Raw genomic sequence first — 24,211 nt, 5'->3', positions numbered from 1 at the left:
ATGAGTCCCAGGCTGCCATCAAACGTTTGTTGAATTTACTGGAATTGGGCGGCGATTCTACTCCACTGAAAGAGACTCGGGAGTACGTTGACGTCTTCCGCGTTCTTGCGGATGCATACGTCAGCATTGGAGAATACGAGCTGGCTGTCGCTCGTCTCTCTGAAGCTCTTGCCTTTTGCAACGTTCGCTTTGGAAGGAAGTGCGGTGGAAGCTATCCTGACACTTGCTCGTTGCTTTCGCGTCTAGGTCATTGCTTCTTCTGTCAGGAAAGGTATGACGACGCACTAAGCCATCATGTGTCAGCGTTGAAAATGGCCTCGGCATTGCAATGTGATCATCTGTCCTTTGCAACGTTTTGGTACCTGGTGGGCATAAGCCGGCTAGGCGCTTCTGTCCGTGTTGGCCGTCTTAGCGCGACAGCTCGAAACGAACTTGAAGAAGTCATCTATCTTTTGGAGGACGAGCCGTCTTGCGAGACGATTCCTTTGCAGATTTTTGCAACGGTTACTGTTGCTAAGCATTTGGTTTATGAAGGACGAGAGCTCCTTAAGGAAGGACGTCGGGATGAGGGCTTGGCTACGCTGGAAAAGGCGGATAAGTTCTTTTCACTGGCGGAGGAGAGCGAGGAGCTGCTGCCGTCGGAAGCGGCTGAAGAGAACAGGCGGTTTCGCGTGTACGTGCATGCAGTAAGAAATCGGGCTGATCTGATCGTCTCATCCGATGACATAGACGTCCTAACGCTGTACAGCTCTCAAGGAGTTTGCGGCTGGACGTCTGACAGCACCAACCCTTACAAATCAGTGGACAGTCATTGTACTGGATCGCCGATGAATTCACTGCCATTGAGTTTAGGCACTCCAAGGGTGAATTATGACACGTCTCTTACTAATAGCTTACTAGGCGACAGTTTTCTTGACGATATTCTGCCTTCGTCTTCCGACCTGCCAGGTGGTCAAACGTCAGCACCCTTGCCTACTTTGCACAAGCGGTACTCCTCACTGATGTCTTCGAGATCTTCGTCGTCAATTTTTTCTGTCTCAGTGAGGCCGGTCAATCTTTGCAATTGGCTGAAAGGATTGTATTCGGCGACCAGAATGGGTATCGGAGCTTGTTGTCTTCCCCGTTCATCGCGAAAACTTTCGCGCTGCTCTGCTAGTCGGATTAGTAGTAGCGATCTACTGTTCTCCAGCTTTAATGAAGACGCGCTTTCTGCTGGTTCAGATGACGGCTCAGCGGAGCATGATCATTTGAATCAGCGGGAGAGGGAAGAAAGTGCACGGGTGGTAGAGGCCAAGAGGTCTCTCAGCGGCCTCTTGCCAGTGAATGCATTTAGTGTAGGTGATCCGAACGACCAAAAGAATTGAAAAGCATTTCGTGTGAACTCGATCGTGGAAAGGTCAGGATTGCAAATAGTCAACATGATGCCTTTCCGGAGGGAATGCCATGTCAAGAATTATCATTGAAGAACTATCTCACCCTCAATAGCGATCGGCCGGTCGTCTATCGCAGAACTGCGTGTTTGCTTCTGTGTTGACTACGTAGCAATTAGCTTGTGCACGTGCGTTTGCCTCCGGGGAAATACACAGAATTTCGAGTGGACGCGATCCGTCTCCTGCAGTCTGCTTCCGTTGCAATGAACAATGGAATGTCGTTCTTTGTACCTTTAGGAAAAGGCGGGAGTTTTCGTCATCAGTGCAGGCAAACTGAGTCGTTGCGTGCATGAGCCGCCTGCTTTCCGCGTTATACTAATCCAGTGAGAGTCCTACCAGAACCGTTTGAGCGGTTGAGTAGATATGAAAGAAAATCCGGCTTTTAGGCAATTATTTTGGATCCGTGATTTCCGTTTTCTATCAAAGTATTGTCAGGAAGGTCGTGGTTTATAGCGATCGCTTGAGCAATATATAAACAGTGGCAGCTTGGTTATCAGCTCAAACGAGCCTCGACCTTAGTGCAGATCAATGCCGATGATGTGCGTCAACTTTCACATCGTGTTTTCTGTTCTTGCGTGTTTATCTCTCACTCTTACCAGTGCAGCGAATTCTGATAAAGATAAATGCAAGGTAGACTGCGTGTAATTTCGGAGGTGGTTCACGTGAGGTTTTTGTTTCTGCCCAGTGTCCATCACTGGCTGCAGGCATACCAGGACAGCACGGTTTGCCTGGAAGAGATGGACGTGATGGCGTGGATGGAGTGAAGGGCGAGAGAGGAATAAAAGGAGATAGAGGCGCTAAAGGAGACATCGGTTTAGCTGGAAACAATGGACGTGACGGTATTCATGGAAATACGGGTCAGAAAGGAATTAAAGGAGATAGCGGTGCTAAAGGAGAAGTGGGTCCACCTGGGCCTGTTGGTGAACTCAACTGGAAGCATTGCGTGTGGCATACAAGTTCAGGTTTGGATGTGGGCCTTCTTAAGGTACATGCAATACTGTATGTTTTGTGTATTATCATGCAGATTATCATGTAGGCGTGTAACTTTGTGAAAAAGTCTCATACCACAGCAATTCGTGTTCTCTATCAGGGGACACTCCGAACGTATTGCAGTTCTGGTGCTTGCTGCAACCGCTGGTACTTCACTTTCAATGGAAACGAATGTGGAAATCCTGCAACCATCGAAGGAATAATATACGGAGGGTCAGGAAAAGACGATTCCCACAGAGTGACTCAGATTGAAGGTCACTGCGAGAGGCTTCCTGCTGGGACGATAGCAGTAGGCATTCATGTTGGAAAATGCGTTAAAGATCCTCGCGATCAATACAATGCTAACTCTGGATGGAATGCAATGTCAAGGATCATCATTGAAGAATTGCCTCCACCTCAGCCATAGAAACACCATACCTAACCGTTGCAGCCTGCTTGAAACATGTTTTCTTTCTTTTTCTTTCACGTACCTGCACCAGACCTTTTTTCCTGAATTTTGAACCGCTCAGACTTATTTCGCTCTGCAGGAAGACCAAGCGCTGCGCCAAGCAACAGATGCACACGCACAGAGCCCATGGGTGCCGTTGCCAACCTTTATTAGCTAATAATTAAAAAGACAGACGCAGATGCTGGCTAAACAGAAGCGGGCACACACCATCACGCACAAAACCATAAAAGATCAAGCCTTGAATGTGATTTAGTCTAAGGCTATCATGAGCAAGTGTATGAATCTATTATGGCATTAGATGTCTAGACGGCTCAATCCGCACAGAGTAACTCAGATTGAAGGTCGCTGTGAGAGCCTTCAAGCCGAAGCAATCACTGTACGTTTCTTGTCGGCAAACTCGGTCGGTCAACATGATGCTTACAGCGGATGGAATGCTATGTCAAGAATTGTCATTGAAGAGCTGCCTCCACCTCAGACATAGAGAGTCATTAGAGATGCCTGATCTGCTTTGATGTGATTACTGTGTTGTACTTTGTTTTGCCTTGCTAAATGACAGCAGAGTGAAGGCTCCAATTTTAGGAATACACAGCAGCCGATTTCATGTTGACCTTTGCAGTGGGTAGATGGCACAACGCTTTCGTGAACAACCTGTCGAAAATTTACTGTAGTTAGTGCGGTCCGCCTTCTCACCAGTGATAGTGATAGTGATATTAATTTATTTTACGACGGAACAACCCTCGACGCGTATTGGCCGATCTACCGGGTTCCGTACATGATTACCTGTCTACCATAAATAAAAGTATACCTCTTGATTAATTAAAGTAAACTCAAATAGGTTTATTTCTCTTGGACAATATAACAGTTATACCGTACGGTAAATGCATCAAGTTGGAATGAAGGAAAACCGGAAAGATGCAGGAAAACCGTGTCTTAGGCGCACATTGATATTCATCGAAGCCGGAAAGCAATGCTTTTAGTAGGTGTGGGGAAGGTATATAAAAGGCCTGAGTTCAGACCTAGCCGCAGTAACAGCCTCAGGCATTGGTGAAGAGGCTGAAGCATGATTTCACGTGGCAGTCTCATGATTGCTTTATGTGTTCTCCTTCTTTCAACCCTCATCAGTGCTATGGTGAAGTCAGACGATGAAAAGGTGCGCTATCAAGTATGAAGAACTGACCTTTTTCTTTACTCGTCTTGTCCTACTAGGAGTCTCAGTGTCAGCAGTGTCAGTGCAGCAGTATTGGTGCGGGAATACCGGGCATACCGGGTCAGCACGGATTACCTGGAAGGGATGGGCGTGATGGTATTGACGGGATCAATGGAAAGCCGGGCGAAAAAGGCGAGAAGGGAGATAGCGGTGCAAAGGGAGAAGTGGGATTACCTGGACCTGGCAACGAGCTTAACTGGAAGCACTGCGTCTGGTTCGGTGAGTCAAGTTCGGATGTCGGTCTTATCAAGGTATGAATCTATTATATTATATTATGGCATTGGATAGATGGATTATGTATCATGTAGGAGTGTCGCTTTGTAAAAAAGTCTCCTGCTACGGCAATCCGTGTTCTATATCAGGGAACACTTCGAACGTTATGCAAATCTGGTTCTTGCTGCAACCGCTGGTACTTCACTTTCAATGGAAACGAATGTGGAAGTCCTGCAACCATTGAAGGAATAAAATACGGAGGGCCAGCAAGCGATGATCCTCACAGAGTAACTCAGATCGAAGGTCACTGCGAGAAGCTTCCTGCTGGGACGATATCAGTAGGCTTTTATGTCGGCAAATGCATTCGATCTCCTCGGGATCATCATGATGCTTACAGTGGATGGAATGCAATGTCAAGAATTGTCATTGAAGAGCTGCCTCCACCTCAGACATAGAGAATCATTAGAGACGCCTGCTCTGCTTTGATGTGATTTCTGTGTTGTACTTTGTTTTGCCTACCAGTTGATTTGCTAAATGACAGCAGGCTCCAATTTTAGGAATATATACAGCAACCAATTTCATTTTGGTAGATAGTTGTAGCTTTCGTGAACAACCTGTCGAAAATTTATCATGCAGGAAATCTAATCAATGATTATCTACTGTAGACGACGCGGTCCGCCCAAAGCCGGGATACCGGTGACTTCGTCGATCGAGGAGCACGTTCACAACAGAGCTGCAACGCGAGCCAGCAATGAGCGTCACGAAAGGCAAGCTGTTCACGCAGTAGATCTAGGCTGAACATCGCATAGACAGTAGTAAACACGGTGGCCGCTGGCGCTACTATTTTCTACGGCATTTTCGTCATCGCTTCGGCAAAGCACGACACTGCGTGGGCCAGTTCCCGCTCCTGGAGGCTTTCCACGTGGCAAAAGATGCGGGGACTTCGTGTTTTGGCATTCTTGATCACCGGAAACGTCTCAAAATGAGGCAATGCTAAAAATAATTTAGTAGACGCGGACATCTGATTGTACCACTATACTCTAGTATTTGCAGTCTGACGGCGTTGGATGATCCTAGCGGTCCTTCGATCTCATCTGTGTGTATGCCATTATCTCCGGCAGTGACGTCAAGGCAATTGCTTTGTGGTCAAGTAGAGTAACTCCGCGTTTTTTGATTGAGCCAGAAAGACCCGTTATTTAGAGCGATTAGTCAAACACTATATAAACAGTAAAAATTGGACTCAAACAGCATCGTTTTTTGCGATCAAATGACGACAAAGTTCAGCATCTACGTTTTGATTGCGTTTTATGTTTTTGTGCTTCTATCTCTCACCAGAGCACAAGACTCTGATAATAGCAAGGTAGAAAGTCTTACTTATAACCTCTAAGACAGGTTACGTGATCTTTTCTGCATCTAGTCTTCGCTGTTGGGTGCAGGAATACCAGGCATACCAGGACAGCACGGTTTGCCTGGAAGAGATGGACGTGATGGCGTGGATGGAGTGAAGGGCGAGAGAGGAATAAAAGGAGATAGAGGCGCTAAAGGAGACATCGGTTTAGCTGGAAACAATGGACGTGACGGTATTCATGGAAATACGGGTCAGAAAGGAATTAAAGGAGATAGCGGTGCTAAAGGAGAAGTGGGTCCACCTGGGCCTGTTGGTGAACTCAACTGGAAGCATTGCGTGTGGTATGCAAATTCAGGCTTGGATGCGGGTCTTGTTAAGGTACATGTAATACTGTATGTTTTGTGTGCTATCATGCAGATTATCATGTAGGCGTGTAACTTTGTGAAAAAGTCTCATGCTACGGCAATTCGTGTTCTCTATCAGGGAACACTTCGGACGTATTGCAGTTCTGGTGAATGCTGCAACCGCTGGTACTTCACTTTCAATGGAAACGAATGTGGAAATCCTGCAACCATTGAAGGAATAATATACGGAGCGCCAGCAAAAGACAATCCCAACAGAGTGACTCAGATTGAAGGTCACTGCGAGAGGCTTCCTGCTGGGACGATAGCAGTAGGCATTCATGTTGGCAAATGTGTTCGAGATCCTCGCGATCAACACAATGCTAACTCTGGATGGAATGCAATGTCAAGAATCATCATTGAAGAATTGCCTCCACCTCAGTCATAGAAACACCAGACCTAACCGCTGCAGCCTGTTTGAAATTATTTTCACTTTAGTCGTGCTTTCTTTCTTTTTCTTTCACATACCTGTACCAGACCTTTCTTTCCTAAACTTCGAACTGCTCTATTTTGCGCTGCAGGGAGACCAAGCGCTGCTCCCAACAACAGACACGCACAGAGTCCACAGACATGCTGTAGTGAGGTTGCCAACCTTTATTAGCTAATAACTGACAGACACAGATGCTGGCTAAACAGAAGCGGGCACACACCGTCATGCACAAACTATAAAAGATCAAGTCTTTGACGTGATTTAGTCTAAGACCATCATAAGCAAGTGTGTGCATAGGAAATGTCCCAAACAAAGCGCCCAGTCAAGCATTAGAGAATAGCGCAAAAACCTTTCGCTTCAACGATGTCGAACTCAGACACTGTACCCCCTTTGCTTGCCTTCTCCACTGCGGCAACAACGGACTTGAACTCAGGAAAGGAACCCTTTGCCTTCTTTGAGAAAACAAGCACGCCGCCAATGGAAACTTCAAAGTCGCCTTAATTAACGAGAGCCAATAAATCAGCATTGGTACTACGTAGATACACGTGCACACACCAGTATTGCCGACATTTCCCGTCACGTCAGCATCTGGGACGGACTCTTTGATCTCGTTCGCCAGTTGATGATAACGGGGGGCGTAGCCTCAGGAGCCACTACACGGAGAACGAAGGGTTCTTTCGGTCGAATGACACGAACGAGTGCGATTTTCAGCGACGACGTTGCGTCGAAGCTCTACTTGGAGTCTAGCGCGCTGCATTCTACAGCCCGTTTGCCTTTCGGGTTGCGATCTCGCTCACCAGTAGCTAACGTGAACTTTGACGGACATTTTCGGAGAAATCGGTCGTTTATGGTGAGGCGATTCGCTAAAGGAAGTCAAGACGTGGCGTGTGATGACGCGAAGAAAGTACGGGATATGTATCGCAGCCACGTGAGTCACGCTGCCACGCCGCCCGATCTCGTGGCGGACGATCTTTTCACTGTGCAAGATCGACTTGGAGCGTGGATGACATCCCTGCGGCTTCGCAGTTTCTTCCGCTTACCCGAGACACTCAACAGACTGTGGATCGCACGAAAGGAGCGAGAGTTTTTGTTCAGGAAAGATTCCCTGTAGGTTATAGCAAAATGCATCGCAGAAGCATTCACGCCTACGCGCACAGAACTTCTTTTCGCTAAATATCGTCCACCGGACGTTCCCTCCCGTCGCGTGGTGTCGCCCCCGCGCATATTTATTTTTTTATCCGGGAAATACTTGTAAAATCGAACCTCCCGTGTTCTCAGCAGAGAGATCCCCAACGCTTTGCCGACTTTTTCTGCGTCGATCATGGACGAAAGGGGCCAGATTCTCAGCGGAACCACCATTGCCAAGTATCGCCGACTCGCAACGAGCTCCAAATAGCCGAATTCATTCGTTTCACTGCAGATCGATTCGATCGAAGCTGAAGGAGGAGATCGACGCGATTCGCGCCGACTATCCGAATTTTTCGGCGCCTTCGCTGGTGGTCGTGCAGGTGGGAAATCGCAGCGACTCGAATGTTTATATTCGAAACAAATTGAAATTCGCGAGCGAAGTGAGAGAGAAAAAAACGGAATTATTTATAGTCAAGAGAAGTTGTATTTTGGGGGGGCTAATCTAGGTTGGAGTCGATGCTCGACACATCAAATTGGGAAGTGGTACTAGTCAGTCCGAATTGATCAATATACTGCAGAGACTAAATGGAGATCCGACTGTCGACGGCTTTTTTGTTCAGGTAGGACTACCATGGGAAGTCCATCTGTGTACGGGGTCACCTGTTATTATTGCAGCTTCCTTTGGATTCGACTGAAACAATTGACGCCGACTATTGCACCAGCATCATTGACCCTTTGAAAGACGTTGATGGGTGAATTAGATCAAACTGTAGGCATGGTTTATATATACATAGCCGTTTTTCTCTTGCAGACTGACGTCGCTGAACGCCGGCAAATTGGCGCGCGGCGAAACGGAGAGCGACGGCATTCACGTTCCGTGCACGGCCCGCGGCTGCATCGAACTGATCAAAGCCACTGGAGTCAAAATCGAAGGCAAAGTAGCCGTGGTGATAGGTCGCAGCAAAATCGTCGGCGCGCCAATGCGCGATCTTCTCATCAATCACAACGCCACGGTCATGGTGTGCCACTCCAAAACGGAAAATCTACCGGAAAAGGTATATAAGTCGTACACATCGTTCAAGAGGCATGTGTTGACGTGGCGTTATTAGGTACGTTTGGCTGACATTCTTGTTGTAGCGGCAAGGCAACCGTGCATGGTTAAGGTATGGTAGCGGAAAGCCCCTCACCGTACAGTCACTTAGTCTTTCTAGGGCGATTGGTTGAAACCTGGTGCAGTTGTTATTGACGTTGGAATGAACAGTCTTCCAGGTCTGGTCAAAGCGGTAGTCTTATATTATAATTAATCAATTAAAAGCGCGGCAAGTGTCTTTGTGCGTGGGTGCTTTGAGTGTTGAGCCGTAGGGCACGGAAAGCCAATTTTTAATTAGTTATCCTCAATATCTAGACCCAAGTGTAGCTAAAGGCTATCGTCTCGTTGGCGATGTGGACTACAAGAGTTGCAAGCCTATTGCTTCTTGGATTACTCCAGTTCCCGGGGGTAAATTTTCTGAGGACTTTAGGGTGGGCGTTTTCCTTACAGTCTCTCTAGGTGTTGGTCCCATGACGGTTGCTATGCTACTGCAGAATACTTTTGAATGCAGCAAACGCAGATTGGAATTGCAACGGAAAGCCGGAGCACCTTGGTTACTGCGAAATCTCTCACTCAGCATCCAAGCTCCCGTTCCGAGGTAACGTAGTAAGAACTCTTCAAGAAATCAATAGTAATCTTAATTTTATTTAGTGATATCGTAATAGCTCGGAGTCAGACTCCAAAGCCAATAGACGAACTGGCTAGAGAGCTCAGACTCTTGCCTTCGGAAGTAAATGTCTATCTAATAAAAAAATTTAGATGCTCATTTTTGCATGCACGTGAATAGATCGATTTCTATGGCTCAAAGAAAGCCAAAGTGTCTCTTTCCGTACTGAATCGTCTCAAGGACGCACCAGATGGCAAATACGTCGTCATCACGGGGTAAATAACGAATACGATTCTCGCAATGCGTATCTACAGAGGCGTTCTACTAATAGAATAACCCCAACTCCTTTGGGAGAAGGAAAGAGCACGACAACCATTGGGCTGTGCCAGGCGCTGGGAGCTCGTCTGCGTAAGAACGTTTTTGCCTGCGTTCGACAGCCGTCGCAGGGGCCCACGTTTGGCATCAAAGGCGGCGCGGCCGGCGGCGGATACTCGCAAGTCATACCCATGGAAGAAGTTAGTTGGCATTTGTTGTGTGGAAAGTGAAAGTGTTTCGTAGTAGCGAGGTTCTGGTTTTAGTTCAATCTTCACTTGACGGGAGATATTCACGCAATCACAGCCGCGAATAATCTTTTAGGTACGGTATTGCATGTCTGCATGTCGTACACTTATGTTTTTTTGTTTGTTTCTCTGAAGCGGCTGCTATTGATGCTCGCATGTTTCACGAGTCTACGCAAACGGATAAAGTGAGAATTCGAAGACGGAACGTACATTCTAACGAATGCGTTCTTCTTTTCAATTAGGCTCTTTTCAATCGCCTCGTTCCGACCCAGAAAGGGAAAAAAAGACAATTCTCAGCAATTCAACTGAGGAGACTTGAGGTACGATTGCACTGTCATTCTGCAGAGAAAAGAAAATTCATAGTGTGTGTGCTCTCTATAGAAACTCGGAATTGACAAGACGGATCCATCCTCTTTGACTTCCGCCGAAATCAAAGCGTTTGCTCGACTCGATATTGACTCTTCTACAATCACGTGGCAAAGAGGTGAAATAGAGTCACGCAATCTTTGCAAAAAATATTCATTTTAACGTCAAGTACTCGACACAAATGATCGCTACCTTCGAAAAATCACGATTGGTCAATCGGCAACGGAGAAAAATCTCACGCGAGAAACTCAATTTGACATAGCTGTCGCAAGTGAAATCATGGCCGTCCTTGCATTGACCACAAGTCTGGCCGACATGAGGGAAAGGTATTATGGTTTTGCGAAGAGGAGGGGAGATATATATTAAATTTAATTTAGACTCGGGAAGATGGTTGTTGCGAGCAGCAAAGCAGGCGTTCCCGTCACAGCTGACGACTTGGGCGTGACCGGAGCTCTCGCCGTTCTCATGAAGGATGCCATTCGTCCCAATCTCATGCAAACTTTAGAGGTGAGGGGTCGAGTGGGCAGAGTATATTTAATTATAAATCAACTTTGTTCTTGCAAGGGTACTCCCGTTTTTGTTCATGCTGGCCCTTTTGCTAATATAGCACATGGGAATTCGTCGATACTCGCTGACAAGATTGGACTGAAATTGGTTGGTGAAGACGGCTTTGTTGGTAAGTACGCCGAATGTAGTTGCTATTGCTACTACTGTACTATTGTTTGTATTTTTTAGTGACTGAAGCAGGGTTTGGTGCGGACATTGGAATGGAGAAGTTCTTCAACATCAAATGTCGCTCGAGTGGTAAAATAAAAATTGTATTGATTTCTGCTATTGAGTCTGTATTGGTTTCATCAGGACTCGTTCCAAACTGCGTTGTTTTGGTTGCAACGGTGAGAGCTTTGAAGATGCACGGCGGAGGACCCAAGGTAATTAATTGCGTCGCTTATTTATTTGTATTTTTTTGATTGATTGAATCCAAAGGTGACAGCTGGTCAACCTCTGCAAGCTGAATACACTAGCGAGGTAACTATACGTATATGACTGCCGTATTTACATTGTGCGTTTATCTTGTGAGTGTAGAACGTAGAATTGGTTGCAGCTGGGTGCTCCAATCTGGCCAAACACATTGAAAACGCTCAGTTGTTTGGATTGCCTGTTGTCGTGGCAATAAATCGATTCACGTCAGTCACTTGCTTTAAATCAATCAAATAATACTATATTTATCTTGTTGTGTTTGCAGAACGGACACGGACTCCGAACTGGAAACGGTGCAGACGAAGGCTAAAGAAGCGGGGGCCTTCGACGCTGTTGTTTGTAATCATTGGGCAGAAGGAGGTAAAGAAATAGTCAATTATTGAGAGTCTTCACTCACTGCGTTTTGCAGGTGAAGGGGCAGCTAATCTTGCAAAGGCTGTGGAGAACGCCTGCAGTCAGCCCACTGATTTCAAGTTTTTGTATGATCTCGAGGTTGTATACGCTGTTTTTCTTTTCTTTTGTATTAATTAAGGACTTCTATTCTAGCTTTCCATTGAGGAAAAGATAGAGGTCATTGCCAAGAAAGTGTACGGCGCTGACAGCATAGAGATATTACCTGAAGCGAGGAAAAAGATTGACTTGTACACAAAACAGGTAAAGTATGTAATTTATGTAGTCGACAAATGAAAAATAAGAGGTCTGAAGGGATTCAGCAACTTGCCCGTGTGCATGGCTAAAACGCATCTTTCCTTGTCTCATGATCCTGAGCTGAAAGGCCGACCATCAGGTATGGTGAAACGATCAGATAGGAAGGTATCTTATGTTTTATCTGACGTTGATGTTCTAAGGTTTTATTGTTCCAATTCGAGATGTGAGATCAAGTGTTGGTGCTGGTTTTCTCTATCCACTCCTTGGAACGGTAAGAGGAGTCGCAATGGTAGTATGAACCTCTATTTTTTGTCTCAGATGAGCACAATGCCCGGTCTTCCAACTCGACCCTGTTTCTTTGATATCGACATCGATCCAGAAACAGAAGAGATCAGCGGTTTGTTTTGATTCTTTCATTTCTCCTGAGTAAATTGGTGTGAACTTTATTGCTGACATTTATTTTTGTAATGTCAGGGATCACTACACAGTACTGTCAGTTTCTGCGTCGAAGACCCGTATATTGGTGCCTTTTGTCAATTAGCTAATTCGCCGACGTCGTCACCAGAGATATAAAAGAGTATATCTCTGCCGTCACTACAAAGGCTCATCCGGGATGTGCACTTTGTTCGCGACAAGGCAGGGCCTGGCGACAAGGATTGCAGCCAGTGGCAGCAGAAGCAACGGACGATTGTTACGCACTCAGCAAGACACACGTTCACATCGCGTTGGAACGACCAGGTCGGAACGAGTCTTCACGCCCGCCTACTGTAGTAAGCGAGAGGAAGCTTTCTTTCGCGACAGATCCCACACCCAGCGTGAGCTCATCATTCGTAATCAGTACGGAGTCTACTGTACTCCTTCCGACACTGTACCCTGTTGCAATCGCAGGCGCGTGGCTATAAAAAATGTGTTTTCTTATCGAAGGGGCTTGTGAGCAAGCAGAGATCGCTGCTGGAGTTCGTGATACATACTACAGGGTAAAAAAAAGTTCCAATTATGGAACAGTGTCTATGATGAGTCCTTTTCTTCTCAGCGATTGTTCTACAGCACCTGAAATGTCGGCTTCATGGCACGCCTCCTTCAGTTTTGATGCCGTTGCATTTCGACCTTCGTCCGCCCTCCACTCGTGCAACACGGTCAGCATCCTTTCTTTGTCATCAGCCAATTTATCAAACTTAGAATCTAGTACGTTCTGGTGAAGAGAGTATCCTACTGTTCTCCATTTCCATCCTCCTCCACTAGCAACGCAAATCGCCACTTTTTGAAATGTTTTGTCATCGTCTAGATTAGGCCAGGGTACCTCTCGTCCGACACTGATTCTACCCTCTCTCTCATGAAAGAACTCGTGACCAGTTACGTCAGCGAACCAATACTGTAGTCCAACTAATTCCAAATCGTCCACGGCTGTTCCTGATTCTGTCACCAAGCATTGTCTATTCTTCGGGGGATAGCCTGTCAGGCACATTGTGCTGTCTTTTGAGACGATCTCGTCGTCGTGGTCTCCTTCAGCATAACAAACGCGCAGCTCAAGATGCAGTCCCTTCATTCCTCGCATTATAGCTTTATCAAGGGAATCTGTTATGAACTGACGGATCAAAGGACAGTGCTTGATAAAGGCCGTATTTTGAAAAGAAGCATCCCGTGACACACACGATAAAGTGACAGCAATAAGCGAGCCTTCCTGTACATAGCGAATTTCCAATTTCAGTAGATCTTGAAGATAGAAGAGACACCGATTTCGCTTCAAAAGCGGTCGATTGTGTTCATTCCCGAAACGCTTTACGCATTGGGAGACGAGACGAAAAAACAGCTGTTCTGGAACGACAGCAACATTGGCAGGGTAGTACAAAAGAGATGGCGGGGAATAGCAGAAAGGTGAAGCAGGTGTAAGTGGGTCTAGTCGCTTGCAGTCGGTCAGAAGACAAGGGATGAAAAAATTCATTCCAGGTTTAACATTAGATGACTCATCTGAACAGATGACGTCAAATAGTTCAAGTACTTCCAAGATACTGGCTATTTCCTCCTGGGTAATATTTGCCTTTTCTCTGAGCAAGTGATCGGCGAGACTCCACACCATGATGCCCGTTTCGTACACGCCGAGCCAGGCCTGGTGGAGGTGCCGATTGGCGAATGTTAGAGGACTAGGAGGAGTGATGAATATAGCCATTGCGTCAAATAGCCACTGGGGATCAGTGAAAACCTTGTATCTAAGCTGCGGAGCGTCTGAAAAATGTAGAACGGCATTGAAACTATTGAGATAGGCTAGGGCTGTCGAAACAGCATTTTTGGGAATGTGGCAGTTTTCCGTTGCTAGTTGATAGACCTCAGGAAGAGTAGCGATTGCCCGACCAGTCCTTTGTCTAAATTCAGCCAGAATTTGCATCAGATTGAGCCACGGTAATGGAAGCGCTGGCTGTTTTGACCAATACGAAGCAGCCATCCGTTTTCCTTGCTCGCGGATGTCTTGGATGGTGGGGTCTTGACTAGAAGGACCCGAAAGAGTGTTCTCAACAAGACAAAACACTCGTTTTTCTTCCAGGACATTCTCAGCAGGTTGTGACGAAAACGCCTTACGTAAAGTTCTGAGCAATCTCCTTAGAATGTTCTCCTGAGGCTCAAGTTTTCCCAAAACTAGAACGTGCGAGCTAATGTTGCAGTGATGAACTAATTTTGTCAAAAGCTCATTTTGACGCTTCAAGAGCTTCGTCGTAGCATTCTTGTCTCTACCGTGGGTGGCGAGAAACACAAATATAGGGTACCGTAACTGTTCATCTAAAACCCGGCCCAAATGATCAGTCGTTGAAGAAGCGGCAACTTCATCGTGTCCTCCTTCCGCTAACATTTCCGCCGTTATCCAGTGCTCGAAATTTTTCAAAGTAGTTACCGTGACGCTGTGGGTTTCCTGTCTTTCACCTCGGCTCTCTGGATCCAATCGAAAGACGGACACAGTCTCTTCATCGAGAGGCTTGCACACGTTGAAGACGAGGATGTTAATAGTCGACTTGAAGCGAGACCGAGACGCTGTGAGGCTGCTGTGAGTCATGAGAAATCGCCCCTGACCGGCTTGATCGCGAAAGTTTACAACCAGTTCTTCAGTTTTCTGCGACACGGGAAAGCGTTCATAATTTCCAGGTGTCGTCACCGTTCTTTTAATGCGTTGAACCTTATCACGAGTCAAGTCAGTGATTTCACTGACTTTCAATTGATCACCAACAGTGTCTACTTTCTCTATTTGCATTGTTATTTGACCATCGTCGGTCTTATGCATAACACGTATACAGGGCGAAATATCTGTATGAATAATCGCTTGTTCTTCTTCAACGGGTCGAATCATGTCTAACGTGTCTTTCTTCTTACGAAGAGTAAATATGTTGTTAGCGATTGTGACACTCACAGTGTCTTCGCGAGCTTTTTTGCTCATTTCTTTCCAACATTTAGCTGATGTCATAGCAACTTGAGTTTCTATACCTCTTGTGCTTGGCTGATGTTCAAATGGTAGTCCAAGCAAATGCCTCCTCAGACACGTTTTGCCGACGCCATCCGGGCCCATCAAATTGATAGTCAGCACTGGAATGATGGCCGATCCCTCGCGCAAGGCCTCTTGATAGATTTGACCAGCTTCCGGATCTTGGTTAAGAATGCGCGCTGCAAAAAAATGACCATAATCAAAAACGTTTTCGATCAGAGTTCTTACCGTATGTCTTCAGTTTCCGCTGTCGTTCATACCTATCATAGCTGGTCTTATACAAGTACAGATCATCATCAATGATCAATGACGACTGCATCCACCTTCCTGTGATGTCACATTCATGATTTTGCCTGTTCCTACATCGTATTCTCCAAAAGTGATACATTACAGATGTTTGATTGCCATCTGAATTCCAACAGATGATTAGGCGTCGCCCGTTGCTTTGTACACAATGTTCAGGAAAATAATTTTCTCGCGGAATTTCATCTGCTAAACACGAGCAATACATTGCAATCATAACACCCTCGTTTCTTGCGTGGTGTCCACACGCGGCAATTCCCATCTCATCCAATGTCGCGCCACAGTCTCGAAGCCATTGGCCAGATGATGCACAATCCGTTACTAAACCAAAGTAAGCTCCTGGGGAGAAACTCCTGTAAAGGTCAAATATGTCTTTGAAAGAAATCGTATTTCCATCTGGTAAACACCAATCGCCCGTTAACAGTTGTCCAGCACCGAAATACCAAATAATTATATCTGAAAAATTGCTTTACGACAAGGATGTGTCTAATTAATTACTGTTACAGTACCTTCTTCGACTCTCAGACGCAGGAAGCTGCGAATATGATCAAGCAGACCGTCCCGAGTCGTCGTCGATTTCGTCTCGAATACCTCAACGCTATACAGAGCCCTGCTCAGCAACTCGATAATGTAACCTCTCTCGCCAGAGATCTTTGTTTTCAACGACGGGAGCAAGCGAGGGAGAAACGTGGAATCGCAGCCGACCGCAGTCGCATCATTACCGTCGATAACCAAGGCAGATTTCATGATTTTCCTCTAGACGCCCTTGGTATGCAAACTGTTATGCAAAACTGGTATGCAAAACTGTCCCGTATCATAAATTGTGCCACCTCAGCAACATTCATTTATTATTTGGCGCAAGCGAGCAACCAAAACAAAAAAGCCTAAAACCTCAGTCGATACAAGCAAATCTCACACTAGTAAATTAAATTGCCTCTAATCTTTACTACAATATGCCAAATCACAAGCGGGGACGAACGGCAAATAGTAGACGTGGAAAGCTCCGCAGTTGACGATTTTGGCTTTAACGTGATGAGCACAGCATCCACCGAATTGGTTGTAGAAACACACTTCGGCATCAATCTCGACCCCCACCACTGTTGGCACGACTCCATTGAACCAACCTCCGTCAGAGCTGCCGCAAGCGTGCGAATTTTTGATGCACGCAGTTGGCATAGAGCCGCCAATTGCATCATCAAAACGATTCCATCCAACTTTGAAGCCCGATTTTGAACTGCCGCCCGATCCATCACAATAACTGCCAAAGCCTGTATTGGACGCTTTTCTCCATTGCTGATCGAGAAGATTATATTGACTACACGCCGAATGGGGCTTAAGCGCGTCGCCTATCAAGACGACAGAATCACCCCCAGTTGAACCAGCGAACGGTATCGTTCCGCTCGAAGTCGTCAGACTCATTGTAACGGTGTTTTGTCCTCGGAACATATTCGAATACTTTTGCAAATTGACGACGATCTGATTTGATGCCGTTGGTAGCGTGCTGACGGCCAGCGTCGTGCTGTTCGGCCACGTGAACGTCGCCGTGACCTCGAATAACGGATTGAGACCGTAGGCTGAAATCACAACCGTTGAATTGGGCGTGAAAAATTCGTACGATTTCCAGTTCTCTTCAAAAACGAGCTGATCGTCGCCTAGCTTGCCGCTGTAAAATAGAACCGATTCGGAGTCGTTGCGAAAGTAGACGGCCACTGTGAATGTCCGATCGTTCAACGGCAGGGCACTCACGGTCGGCACGTCGCATTGAATAGTTAGCTGCTTTGATTGGGGTTTCGCGTAGCCGAGCCACGCGTACGGTGAAAACAACTTATCGCCGTTCTTGTTCTCGTAAACGCAGACGAATTGAGGCGACATGAGCTCGTGGTAATACTTGTCCAGACCGAACACAACGATGCTGATTCGTCCGCTCTCGTAAGCGGGAACCGATCGTAAGTTGATGTTTGACCAGTTTGGCCCCGGCGCCTTGTAAAGTGCGTATTCGTACGCCTGCGACGAAGATCCGCCGCCACCGGAGGAGGGACAGGAGCATACGCACGTGCTCTTTGAACCGGGAAGCCCATCGCGGCCGTTTTGGCCGTCACGACCATCGCGTCCTATACCGCGCAATACACAATTTTTACACAGAAGCGTTTTCTGATTTTTCTGTACCTGCGTCGCCTTTGCTTCCATCGCCTCCTCTGTCTCCTTTTAGTCCTTGCTTGCCTGTTTCGCCTTTGTCGCCCTTGAGACCCTGTATCATCGACGCGCCGCCACTCTTGTTCGATCCCGTGTCGAAGCAGATTCCGTTCGGTGCGGCGAGGTGCACTTTTCCGCTATTATCGGCGTAGATTGCCGGTTGAACGTCTGGCGGTGTCTGGGCAGCGTATCCGACGCCAGCAACAACGACGACGACGAGATGGAGGAGCATATTGCAAGGAGACGAGGGGTTGACCTGCAGGGGGTGTGTGTTTCGGCCCTATATGATATAGGTGCAAGCTAGTCCTCCCCCGGCACGCGCTTTTCATAATGGCGCGTGATCGCGAGCCAATCACGAGCGCCCATTAGCTTGGTCGGTATCCCACTCTTTCACCACTCTTCCGGCCTATATACCGAAGAGCAGCGTCTAAATTCGCGCTTCTGATTAGAAACAAAGAGACTCACCATTCTATACACTTTTTGAGAAAACGTTGCTGGGATCTTCACTCGCTAGTATAATAAAGCCAGCAACATTCACTCATTTATTTCTTGCAAACGTGAAATTTTGCCAATCAATGACTCTCGTGCTAACAGCAGGCCATGCAACAGGCCTTCTCTAAATCCTTTGCCATTCAATTGCCTTTTAGACCTTGCTACAATATGCCAAATTACAAAAGGGAACCTGCGGCAAATAGTAGATGTTGAAAGCTCCACAGTTGACGATTTTCACGTCGACTTGAGTAGCACAGCATCCACCGTATCGGCTGTAGAAACACACTTTGGCATCAATCTCGACCCCCACCACTGTCGGCACGGCTCCATCAAACCAACCTCCGCGAAAGGCGCCACAAACGTACTGTCTTTCGACGCACGCATGAGGCATAGAACCGCCAATTGCCGCATCAAAACGATTCCATCCAACTTTGAAGCCCGATCTTGAACTGCCGCTCGGTCCATCACAATAGGTGCTAGAGACTATATTGGACGTTTTTCTCCATTGCTGATCGAGAAGATTATATTGACTACACGCCGAATGGGGCTTAAGCGCGTCGCCTATCAAGACGATAGAGTCACCCCCAGTCGAGCCAGCGAACGCTATCGTTCCGCTCGAAGTCGTCAGACTCATTGTAACGGTGTGCTGTCCTCGGAACGTAGTCGTATACTTTTGCAAATTGACGACGATCTGATTTGATGCCGTCGGTTGCGTAGTAACGGCCAGCGTCGTGCCGTTCGACCACGTGAACGTCGCCTTGACGTCGAATGCCGGATTGAGACCGTAGGCTGAAATCACGACCGTCGAATTGACCGTGAAAAATTCGTACGACTTCCAGTTCTCTTCAAAAACGAGCTGATCGTCGCCCAGCTTGCCACTGTAGAACAGAACCGATTGGGAGTCGTTGCGAAAGTAGACGGACACTGTGAATGCCCGATCGTTCAACGCCACGGCACTCACGGTCGGCACGTCGCATTGAATACTGAGGTAACGCGATTGGGGTTTAGGGTAGCCGAGCCACGCGTACGGCGAAAAGAACTTATCGCCGTTCTTGTTCTCGTAAACGCAGACGAATTGAGACGACAGGAGCTCGTGGTAATACTTGTCCAGGCCGAACGTCACGATGCTAATTCGTCCGCCCTTGTAAGCGGAAACCGATCGTAAGTTGATGTTGGACCAGTTCGGCCCCGGCGCCTTGTATAGTTCGTATTCGTACACTTTGCTCTGCGACGAGGATCCGCCACCGGATAAACTGGGACAAGAGCACACGCACGAGCTATTTGCACCGGGAAGCCCGTCGCGGCCGTTTTGGCCGTCACGACCATCGCGTCCTATACCACAATACTCGATTTCTTTTTACGCAGAAGCATTTTTCTGATTTTTCTGTACCGGGAGCTCCCGCGTCGCCTTTGCTTCCATCGCCTCCTCGCTCTCCTTTTAGTCCTGTTTCGCCTTTTTCGCCCTTGAGACCTTGTATCATCGACGCGCCGCCGCTCTTGTTCGATCCCGCGGCCGTGTCGAAGCAAATTCCGTTGGGTGCGGCAAGGTGCACTTTTCCGCTATCATCGGCGTAGATTGACGGTTGAACGTCTGGCGGTGTCTGGGCAGCGTATCCGACGCCAGCAACGACGACGATGACGACGAGATTGAGGAGCATTGCGAGGATACGACTGGTTGGGCGGCTGGGGTGTGTATGGCTGTGTTTCAGCTCGTGCGACCTTCAAATATGATAGGTGCAAGCCCTCCCCCGTGCTCGCGCTGGGCGATGCCGGCACGCGGTTTTCTTTTGATATTGTAATTGAGCTATGTGATTTGCGTCTGCGAGCAGCGAAATCTTCTAGGAGGAGAGCATAGACAAGATAATTCAGCAAAACAAGTCAATTCAGGCATTCTTTTCCAGCTTTCCGTATGGCAAACGAGAGTAGTAGTTGCACGTGGTGGGCGTCCCACACATGCCTTTCTTGGGAATTGACGTCAGTTGTCCGCATTTCGATTGGGCAACCCATACGCTAGACAACAGACCACTTAGCTGCGGTACAAAAAGTAGAAAGGACGAGTCGGGCAGTCGAGTTTCCTTTGGCTGTGCTAATGGGTTCCTTAGGAAAACAAGGTGGGTTGGGCTTGGAGTTCAAAGTTCAAATCGGTATGAATTCAAACACGTGTCACGAATTAGAAGGTTGGAGGGAAAGCAATTTGTTGTTCGATGAAAGCGTACAGTAGTAGTGCCGTGTGTAGTTGGCAAAACACGCCAAAATTTGGAAGCTGCTGGGGTTAATAATTCCTTGAACATTCCTTGTTACAGAACATTCAATCAAATATTTTACGCCTGTCTCGCCATATACGAATCGAAAGTGCGGAGACCCGCCCATTCGCATTTTAGGCACGTGCAAAGGGAGTGGTAGAAAGGATTTGAACACTACGATTTATGGCATCTAATGCATGTCGAGCTCGCTCGCTTGTCTGCAGTACTGTATCTGTGTATGGAAGATATAGCAAACTCGTGGTCGAAAGAATGCTATCCCCGGATACAAAGTCAACATGGCCGACATTGGCCGTCCGCGTCGCCTCAATCTTCAACCCGAGCTTACCGCGTACCGAAAAAAGGAAAGAGGAACTGTTTCGATGCTTTTAATTGCGTTGGCGACATGAAAGAACGGTTTGTCCTGCTGCATCGAAGGAATGCGAATCACGAGGCGCACCGCGAGCCTCACATTCGAGTCGATCGGTCCTTTCTCGTTCCTCTCTGCATCAAGCGTTTTCCGAAGCGAAGAATCACGTCGAGAAGATTCCCTGAAGGCGCTTTCTTTCTTACTTCCGGGTAGCGTGTCCAGTTGGAACCGGTTGTGAGACCTGATAAGACAAAACTCAGTCCTGGTCCATATCCTGTGACCAGTGTCTCAGTTCGTCAACGGACTGAAATCAAAGGCACGAAGATATCAACTCGCAGTACTGTACCTATATTCTGTGAGTTAGGAGTTCCCTACTGTAGCCGAAAATAGACGGAGGAGGACTTCTCTTTCATTTTGAACCAGGTATATTGATAAGATAACCACAAGATGCAATAGCTTACTCCTCATGTAAATTCCGTGGACTGTCACAGCATCGTGATAGTCAAAAAGAGCATCATCACAAGGACTAATTCAATTTCTAATTGTAACTGTTCTATTAGCAAGCAAACAAGCAAGCTAGCTAGCTAAAGCACAGTTAGTCGTTCAGTTTCTTGAGCGGCGAACCTCCTTCTCAATGGCTGCTGCAATAAGCCATATCGCATCTGGGAGGCGGTGGCAGATAGTAGACGTAAAATTCGCCGCAATTGATGACCTTGATCGACGTCTTATAGTTGCAACAGTAGCAGCCCCAACGAAAACAGACCGTATTGGCGGTCTCGATTCCTTTCTCGGTGGGAAGCGCGTCGCGCAGCCAACCGGGCGAATAAGTACCGCAACGGTTATAAGACGGACACGATCGGGGCAAATTGCCGCCGATTTTCGGATCGATGCGATTCCACCCGTACGTTCGTATTCCTACGCTTTTCTGATCGCAGTAGCGCGGATGAGTGGCCGTGTTTGATACCTTTCTCCACGGTTGATCGACGACCTTATGATTGTCCGGGTCGCATGCCGCGTGGAGAAGAGGTTCGATGACGACCGAGTCGCCGCCTTTGTCGCCGCCGTAGACTATGGCGCCTTGAACCGTTTCGATTGTTATTTTTCCCATTTGTTCTTCTTCTAGAGTTTGAACGTCGTCCTTTAGGTTGTAGACGATTTTAGTCAGGGTCTTGGGTCGCGCGCAAGCGGTGAATTTTTTCCCGTTGTCTAGTGTGAGTATTACCGTGTGGTCGTATTCGGGATCCAGACTGATGCCGTATATGACGAGTATCGCTTTGAACGTGTCGTATTCGAAACTCGTCCACTCGCTAATGAACGAGATTTCGTTCGCGCCTTCTATTCCGACAAATTTTAATCCTGTTTTCTTTCGGAAGTGAACGGAAACGAGGGCGCTTCGTTCATCGAACTTCCACGACGCCACGCTCTCGAGCGGGCAGTCGATAACGAGACAAGGATCGTCGTCTTCGAGCTTTCGAAGACGAGCGTAGTCGGTGTTGACAATCAGCCCACGATCGCCCTTACTCGTATAGCGGCAGGTGAATTGGGGAGTCATTAGAGAATGAAAGTAGTTGTCGAGGCCGTACGTGACGACGGTGACCGTTTGACCGGGATGGGGTATCGCTGGAACTCGGGTCGTATTCAAGTTGAGCCAGCTCGGTTCGGAAAGACTTTCCGCTTCTAGGGAAGGAATTCCGTTGTCCTCTTCCGGTTTCTTTGACATGGCTGATACCGTATGGATAAATGGGAAGACGAGCAGAAGTATCAGCTTCAGCATAGCCGAGTTCAGATCGTTCTGCTGCCTGACTGTGTGGAAGGAGAAATGAGCTGTTGCCTTGTCTGTGGTGTCTTTTATATATTAGTCTTGTCTCCTGGAAGCTGACATCAGTTCCTCTTTGGACATCCTGTGTCGACGTTGGAGACCTTGCCAGATTACTTCCAGCTGTGTTTATTCGTCCTTTGATTTGCTCCCTGCGGTGGTTCCAGCTTGAACGACCTATGACTGTAATAATTATTATCGTTTTCTTTTCCCGGTTAGTCAGTCCTTTAGGGATGAAGCCCTCACCACAAATCAAAATCTTTATTCGTTTGCAAGGCCGGCTCACGGAAATTAGGGTTGTGTGGGCCACTGTGCGCGAGAAAGTTTGGGGGGCATGGCTTGTGGTCCGCCTTTGTTTGCAATCAGGATTCTATCTATAGACACGTGCAAACAAAGCGCAATCATATCCGCTGTCTATGGCGTAGAAAAATAGCGCCAAATTATTGACATAATAGTCTTGCAAGCCTCGAAGAGTTTGAGCGGTTCACCTTTGACCAGTGCTGTTAAAAGATCATAGGTATTTCCCACTGGGCACGTCGCACAGTGGTGGGATCGTTTTAGGTAACGAAGAAAAACGGCTAATCCCTGAAAAGACTATGCCAGCGTGGCGGGTCACGTCGCCTCGTAGCTTCCACGAAAATCGGTTAAGAAAAACAGCCGACCCCCCTTTGAGTTTATTGCAATAACCAAAGGGAATTTCTGCATGAGTAAGAGTAAACATGCACTTTGTCGTTATGACTTCACTTCCTCCATAAGGCAGACCCTACATAAAGAAGGCTGCGAGCAGCACTTACCACAGTCACCAACGCACTTGTAAGCACGATGCTGCCAGCCGCGCTCGTCTTCTTATTCGCTGCTCCGATATCAGCCATGGCCCCGGTACAGGTGCAACCGAAACCGCCGCCGAAGGAGAGCAACTCCGAGTCACTGGATCTAAAAGGCTTCACTACCGAGCCGGGCTGGCTCAACTTGAACATGTCGCAAGTGCCGTCAATACCGTATCCCGGTCAAACAGTCTCTGTTGTCGTGTACGCTCTCAGTAACTATTATCATTCCCTGATGAGTCCCCAGTTTGTGTGTCGCTTCAAGAGCAAGACGAATCCATCGCAGACGTTCGTCTCCGATTACGCTCGACTCCGACCAATCGCGAAGGGGGACCCGTGTTTCGTCATCGACTGTCCGTTGAAGAGTGTCGCTTCTTGGAAGATCAAAGAACGAACGGCCGTCGTTTCCGTTCTGTATCGATCGAAAATCGAACTGACATACATTGGGAAAGAGGGCGACGACATGGTGACATTTACGGACTTATGGACGAGTTTTATATATGATACACTCGAGGCAACCATACTCATTCGCGGAAAAAGTCTCAATCCCGATCACGAGCATTCGGCTAAGTTTGCGCTCGAAAATGGCCAAACATTCACCGTTCTAGCAAGGCCAGCATCACTCAATGAAATAACCTTTGACTTGAGCAAACACGTCGAAGA

At 47.4% G+C, this 24,211-nt stretch overlaps 6 protein-coding genes and 1 long non-coding RNA gene across 9 annotated transcripts; 3 read left to right on the top strand and 4 right to left on the bottom strand.

Moving 5' to 3' along the window:
• The first annotated feature begins 1,372 nt into the window (after positions 1-1,372).
• LOC136200007 (collagen triple helix repeat-containing protein 1-like) lies at positions 1,373-2,826 on the top strand. Its single transcript, XM_065990333.1, has 3 exons — positions 1,373-2,060; positions 2,116-2,415; positions 2,467-2,826. Exons 1-3 carry the CDS (start codon positions 1,959-1,961, stop codon positions 2,824-2,826), a joined length of 762 nt encoding a protein of 253 aa, XP_065846405.1. The 5' UTR covers positions 1,373-1,958.
• A 1,026-nt stretch (positions 2,827-3,852) lies between these two features.
• Positions 3,853-6,514, top strand: LOC136184012 (collagen triple helix repeat-containing protein 1-like). Of its 2 annotated transcripts, XM_065970831.1 has the most exons (5): positions 5,010-5,275; positions 5,333-5,438; positions 5,489-5,648; positions 5,706-6,014; positions 6,066-6,514. In XM_065970831.1, exons 3-5 carry the CDS (start codon positions 5,556-5,558, stop codon positions 6,423-6,425), a joined length of 762 nt encoding a protein of 253 aa, XP_065826903.1. In that variant the 5' UTR covers positions 5,010-5,275; positions 5,333-5,438; positions 5,489-5,555; the 3' UTR covers positions 6,426-6,514. The 2 variants fall into 2 exon arrangements, with proteins under 2 accessions (XP_065826904.1, XP_065826903.1); XM_065970832.1 differs by lacking the exons at positions 5,010-5,275; positions 5,333-5,438; positions 5,489-5,648 and adding exons at positions 3,853-4,018; positions 4,075-4,225 and having other exon boundaries at positions 5,725-6,014.
• A 297-nt stretch (positions 6,515-6,811) lies between these two features.
• Positions 6,812-7,404, bottom strand: LOC136200210 (uncharacterized). The gene is made up of 3 exons (XR_010673314.1): positions 7,265-7,404; positions 7,023-7,120; positions 6,812-6,963 (listed from the first exon to the last, which is right to left on the bottom strand). It is a non-coding gene; the product is annotated as an uncharacterized lncRNA (long non-coding RNA).
• LOC136200209 (C-1-tetrahydrofolate synthase, cytoplasmic-like) lies at positions 7,083-12,384 on the top strand. Of its 2 annotated transcripts, none has more exons than XM_065990561.1 (30): positions 7,083-7,574; positions 7,749-7,832; positions 7,888-8,035; positions 8,102-8,215; positions 8,271-8,347; positions 8,407-8,650; positions 8,705-8,758; positions 8,807-8,864; positions 9,001-9,093; positions 9,145-9,283; positions 9,337-9,415; positions 9,473-9,567; positions 9,624-9,807; positions 9,871-9,928; positions 9,988-10,037; positions 10,095-10,172; positions 10,234-10,336; positions 10,388-10,544; positions 10,596-10,725; positions 10,783-10,894; positions 10,954-11,022; positions 11,077-11,147; positions 11,203-11,244; positions 11,302-11,402; positions 11,462-11,556; positions 11,606-11,688; positions 11,743-11,850; positions 11,902-11,983; positions 12,045-12,115; positions 12,163-12,384. In XM_065990561.1, the coding sequence occupies exons 1-30, from the start codon at positions 7,090-7,092 to the stop codon at positions 12,250-12,252; spliced, it is 3,354 nt and encodes a 1,117-aa protein (XP_065846633.1). In that variant the 5' UTR covers positions 7,083-7,089; the 3' UTR covers positions 12,253-12,384. The 2 variants fall into 2 exon arrangements, with proteins under 2 accessions (XP_065846633.1, XP_065846632.1); XM_065990560.1 differs by having other exon boundaries at positions 7,746-7,832.
• Positions 12,385-12,699: 315 nt separating this feature from the next.
• Positions 12,700-16,343, bottom strand: LOC136199983 (uncharacterized). Its single transcript, XM_065990303.1, has 4 exons — positions 16,123-16,343; positions 15,539-16,069; positions 12,895-15,489; positions 12,700-12,814 (listed from the first exon to the last, which is right to left on the bottom strand). Exons 2-4 carry the CDS (start codon positions 15,873-15,875, stop codon positions 12,741-12,743), a joined length of 3,006 nt encoding a protein of 1,001 aa, XP_065846375.1. The 5' UTR covers positions 15,876-16,069; positions 16,123-16,343; the 3' UTR covers positions 12,700-12,740.
• Positions 16,344-16,444: 101 nt separating this feature from the next.
• LOC136200197 (uncharacterized) lies at positions 16,445-18,202 on the bottom strand. The gene is made up of 2 exons (XM_065990545.1): positions 17,780-18,202; positions 16,445-17,724 (listed from the first exon to the last, which is right to left on the bottom strand). The coding sequence occupies exons 1-2, from the start codon at positions 18,036-18,038 to the stop codon at positions 16,550-16,552; spliced, it is 1,434 nt and encodes a 477-aa protein (XP_065846617.1). The 5' UTR covers positions 18,039-18,202; the 3' UTR covers positions 16,445-16,549.
• A 118-nt stretch (positions 18,203-18,320) lies between these two features.
• On the bottom strand, positions 18,321-21,156 carry LOC136200196 (uncharacterized). The gene is made up of 2 exons (XM_065990544.1): positions 19,689-21,156; positions 18,321-19,630 (listed from the first exon to the last, which is right to left on the bottom strand). Exons 1-2 carry the CDS (start codon positions 19,954-19,956, stop codon positions 18,450-18,452), a joined length of 1,449 nt encoding a protein of 482 aa, XP_065846616.1. The 5' UTR covers positions 19,957-21,156; the 3' UTR covers positions 18,321-18,449.
• Between the last annotated feature and the right edge of the window lie 3,055 nt (positions 21,157-24,211).

The sequence above is a fragment of the Oscarella lobularis genome, chromosome 2, assembly GCF_947507565.1.
Source record: "Oscarella lobularis chromosome 2, ooOscLobu1.1, whole genome shotgun sequence".
In the NCBI taxonomy this organism is placed as follows: Eukaryota; Metazoa; Porifera; class Homoscleromorpha; order Homosclerophorida; family Oscarellidae; genus Oscarella; species Oscarella lobularis.
Note: the sequence above shows the minus strand (reverse complement) of the source record. Positions and strands in the feature narration are given on the sequence as shown.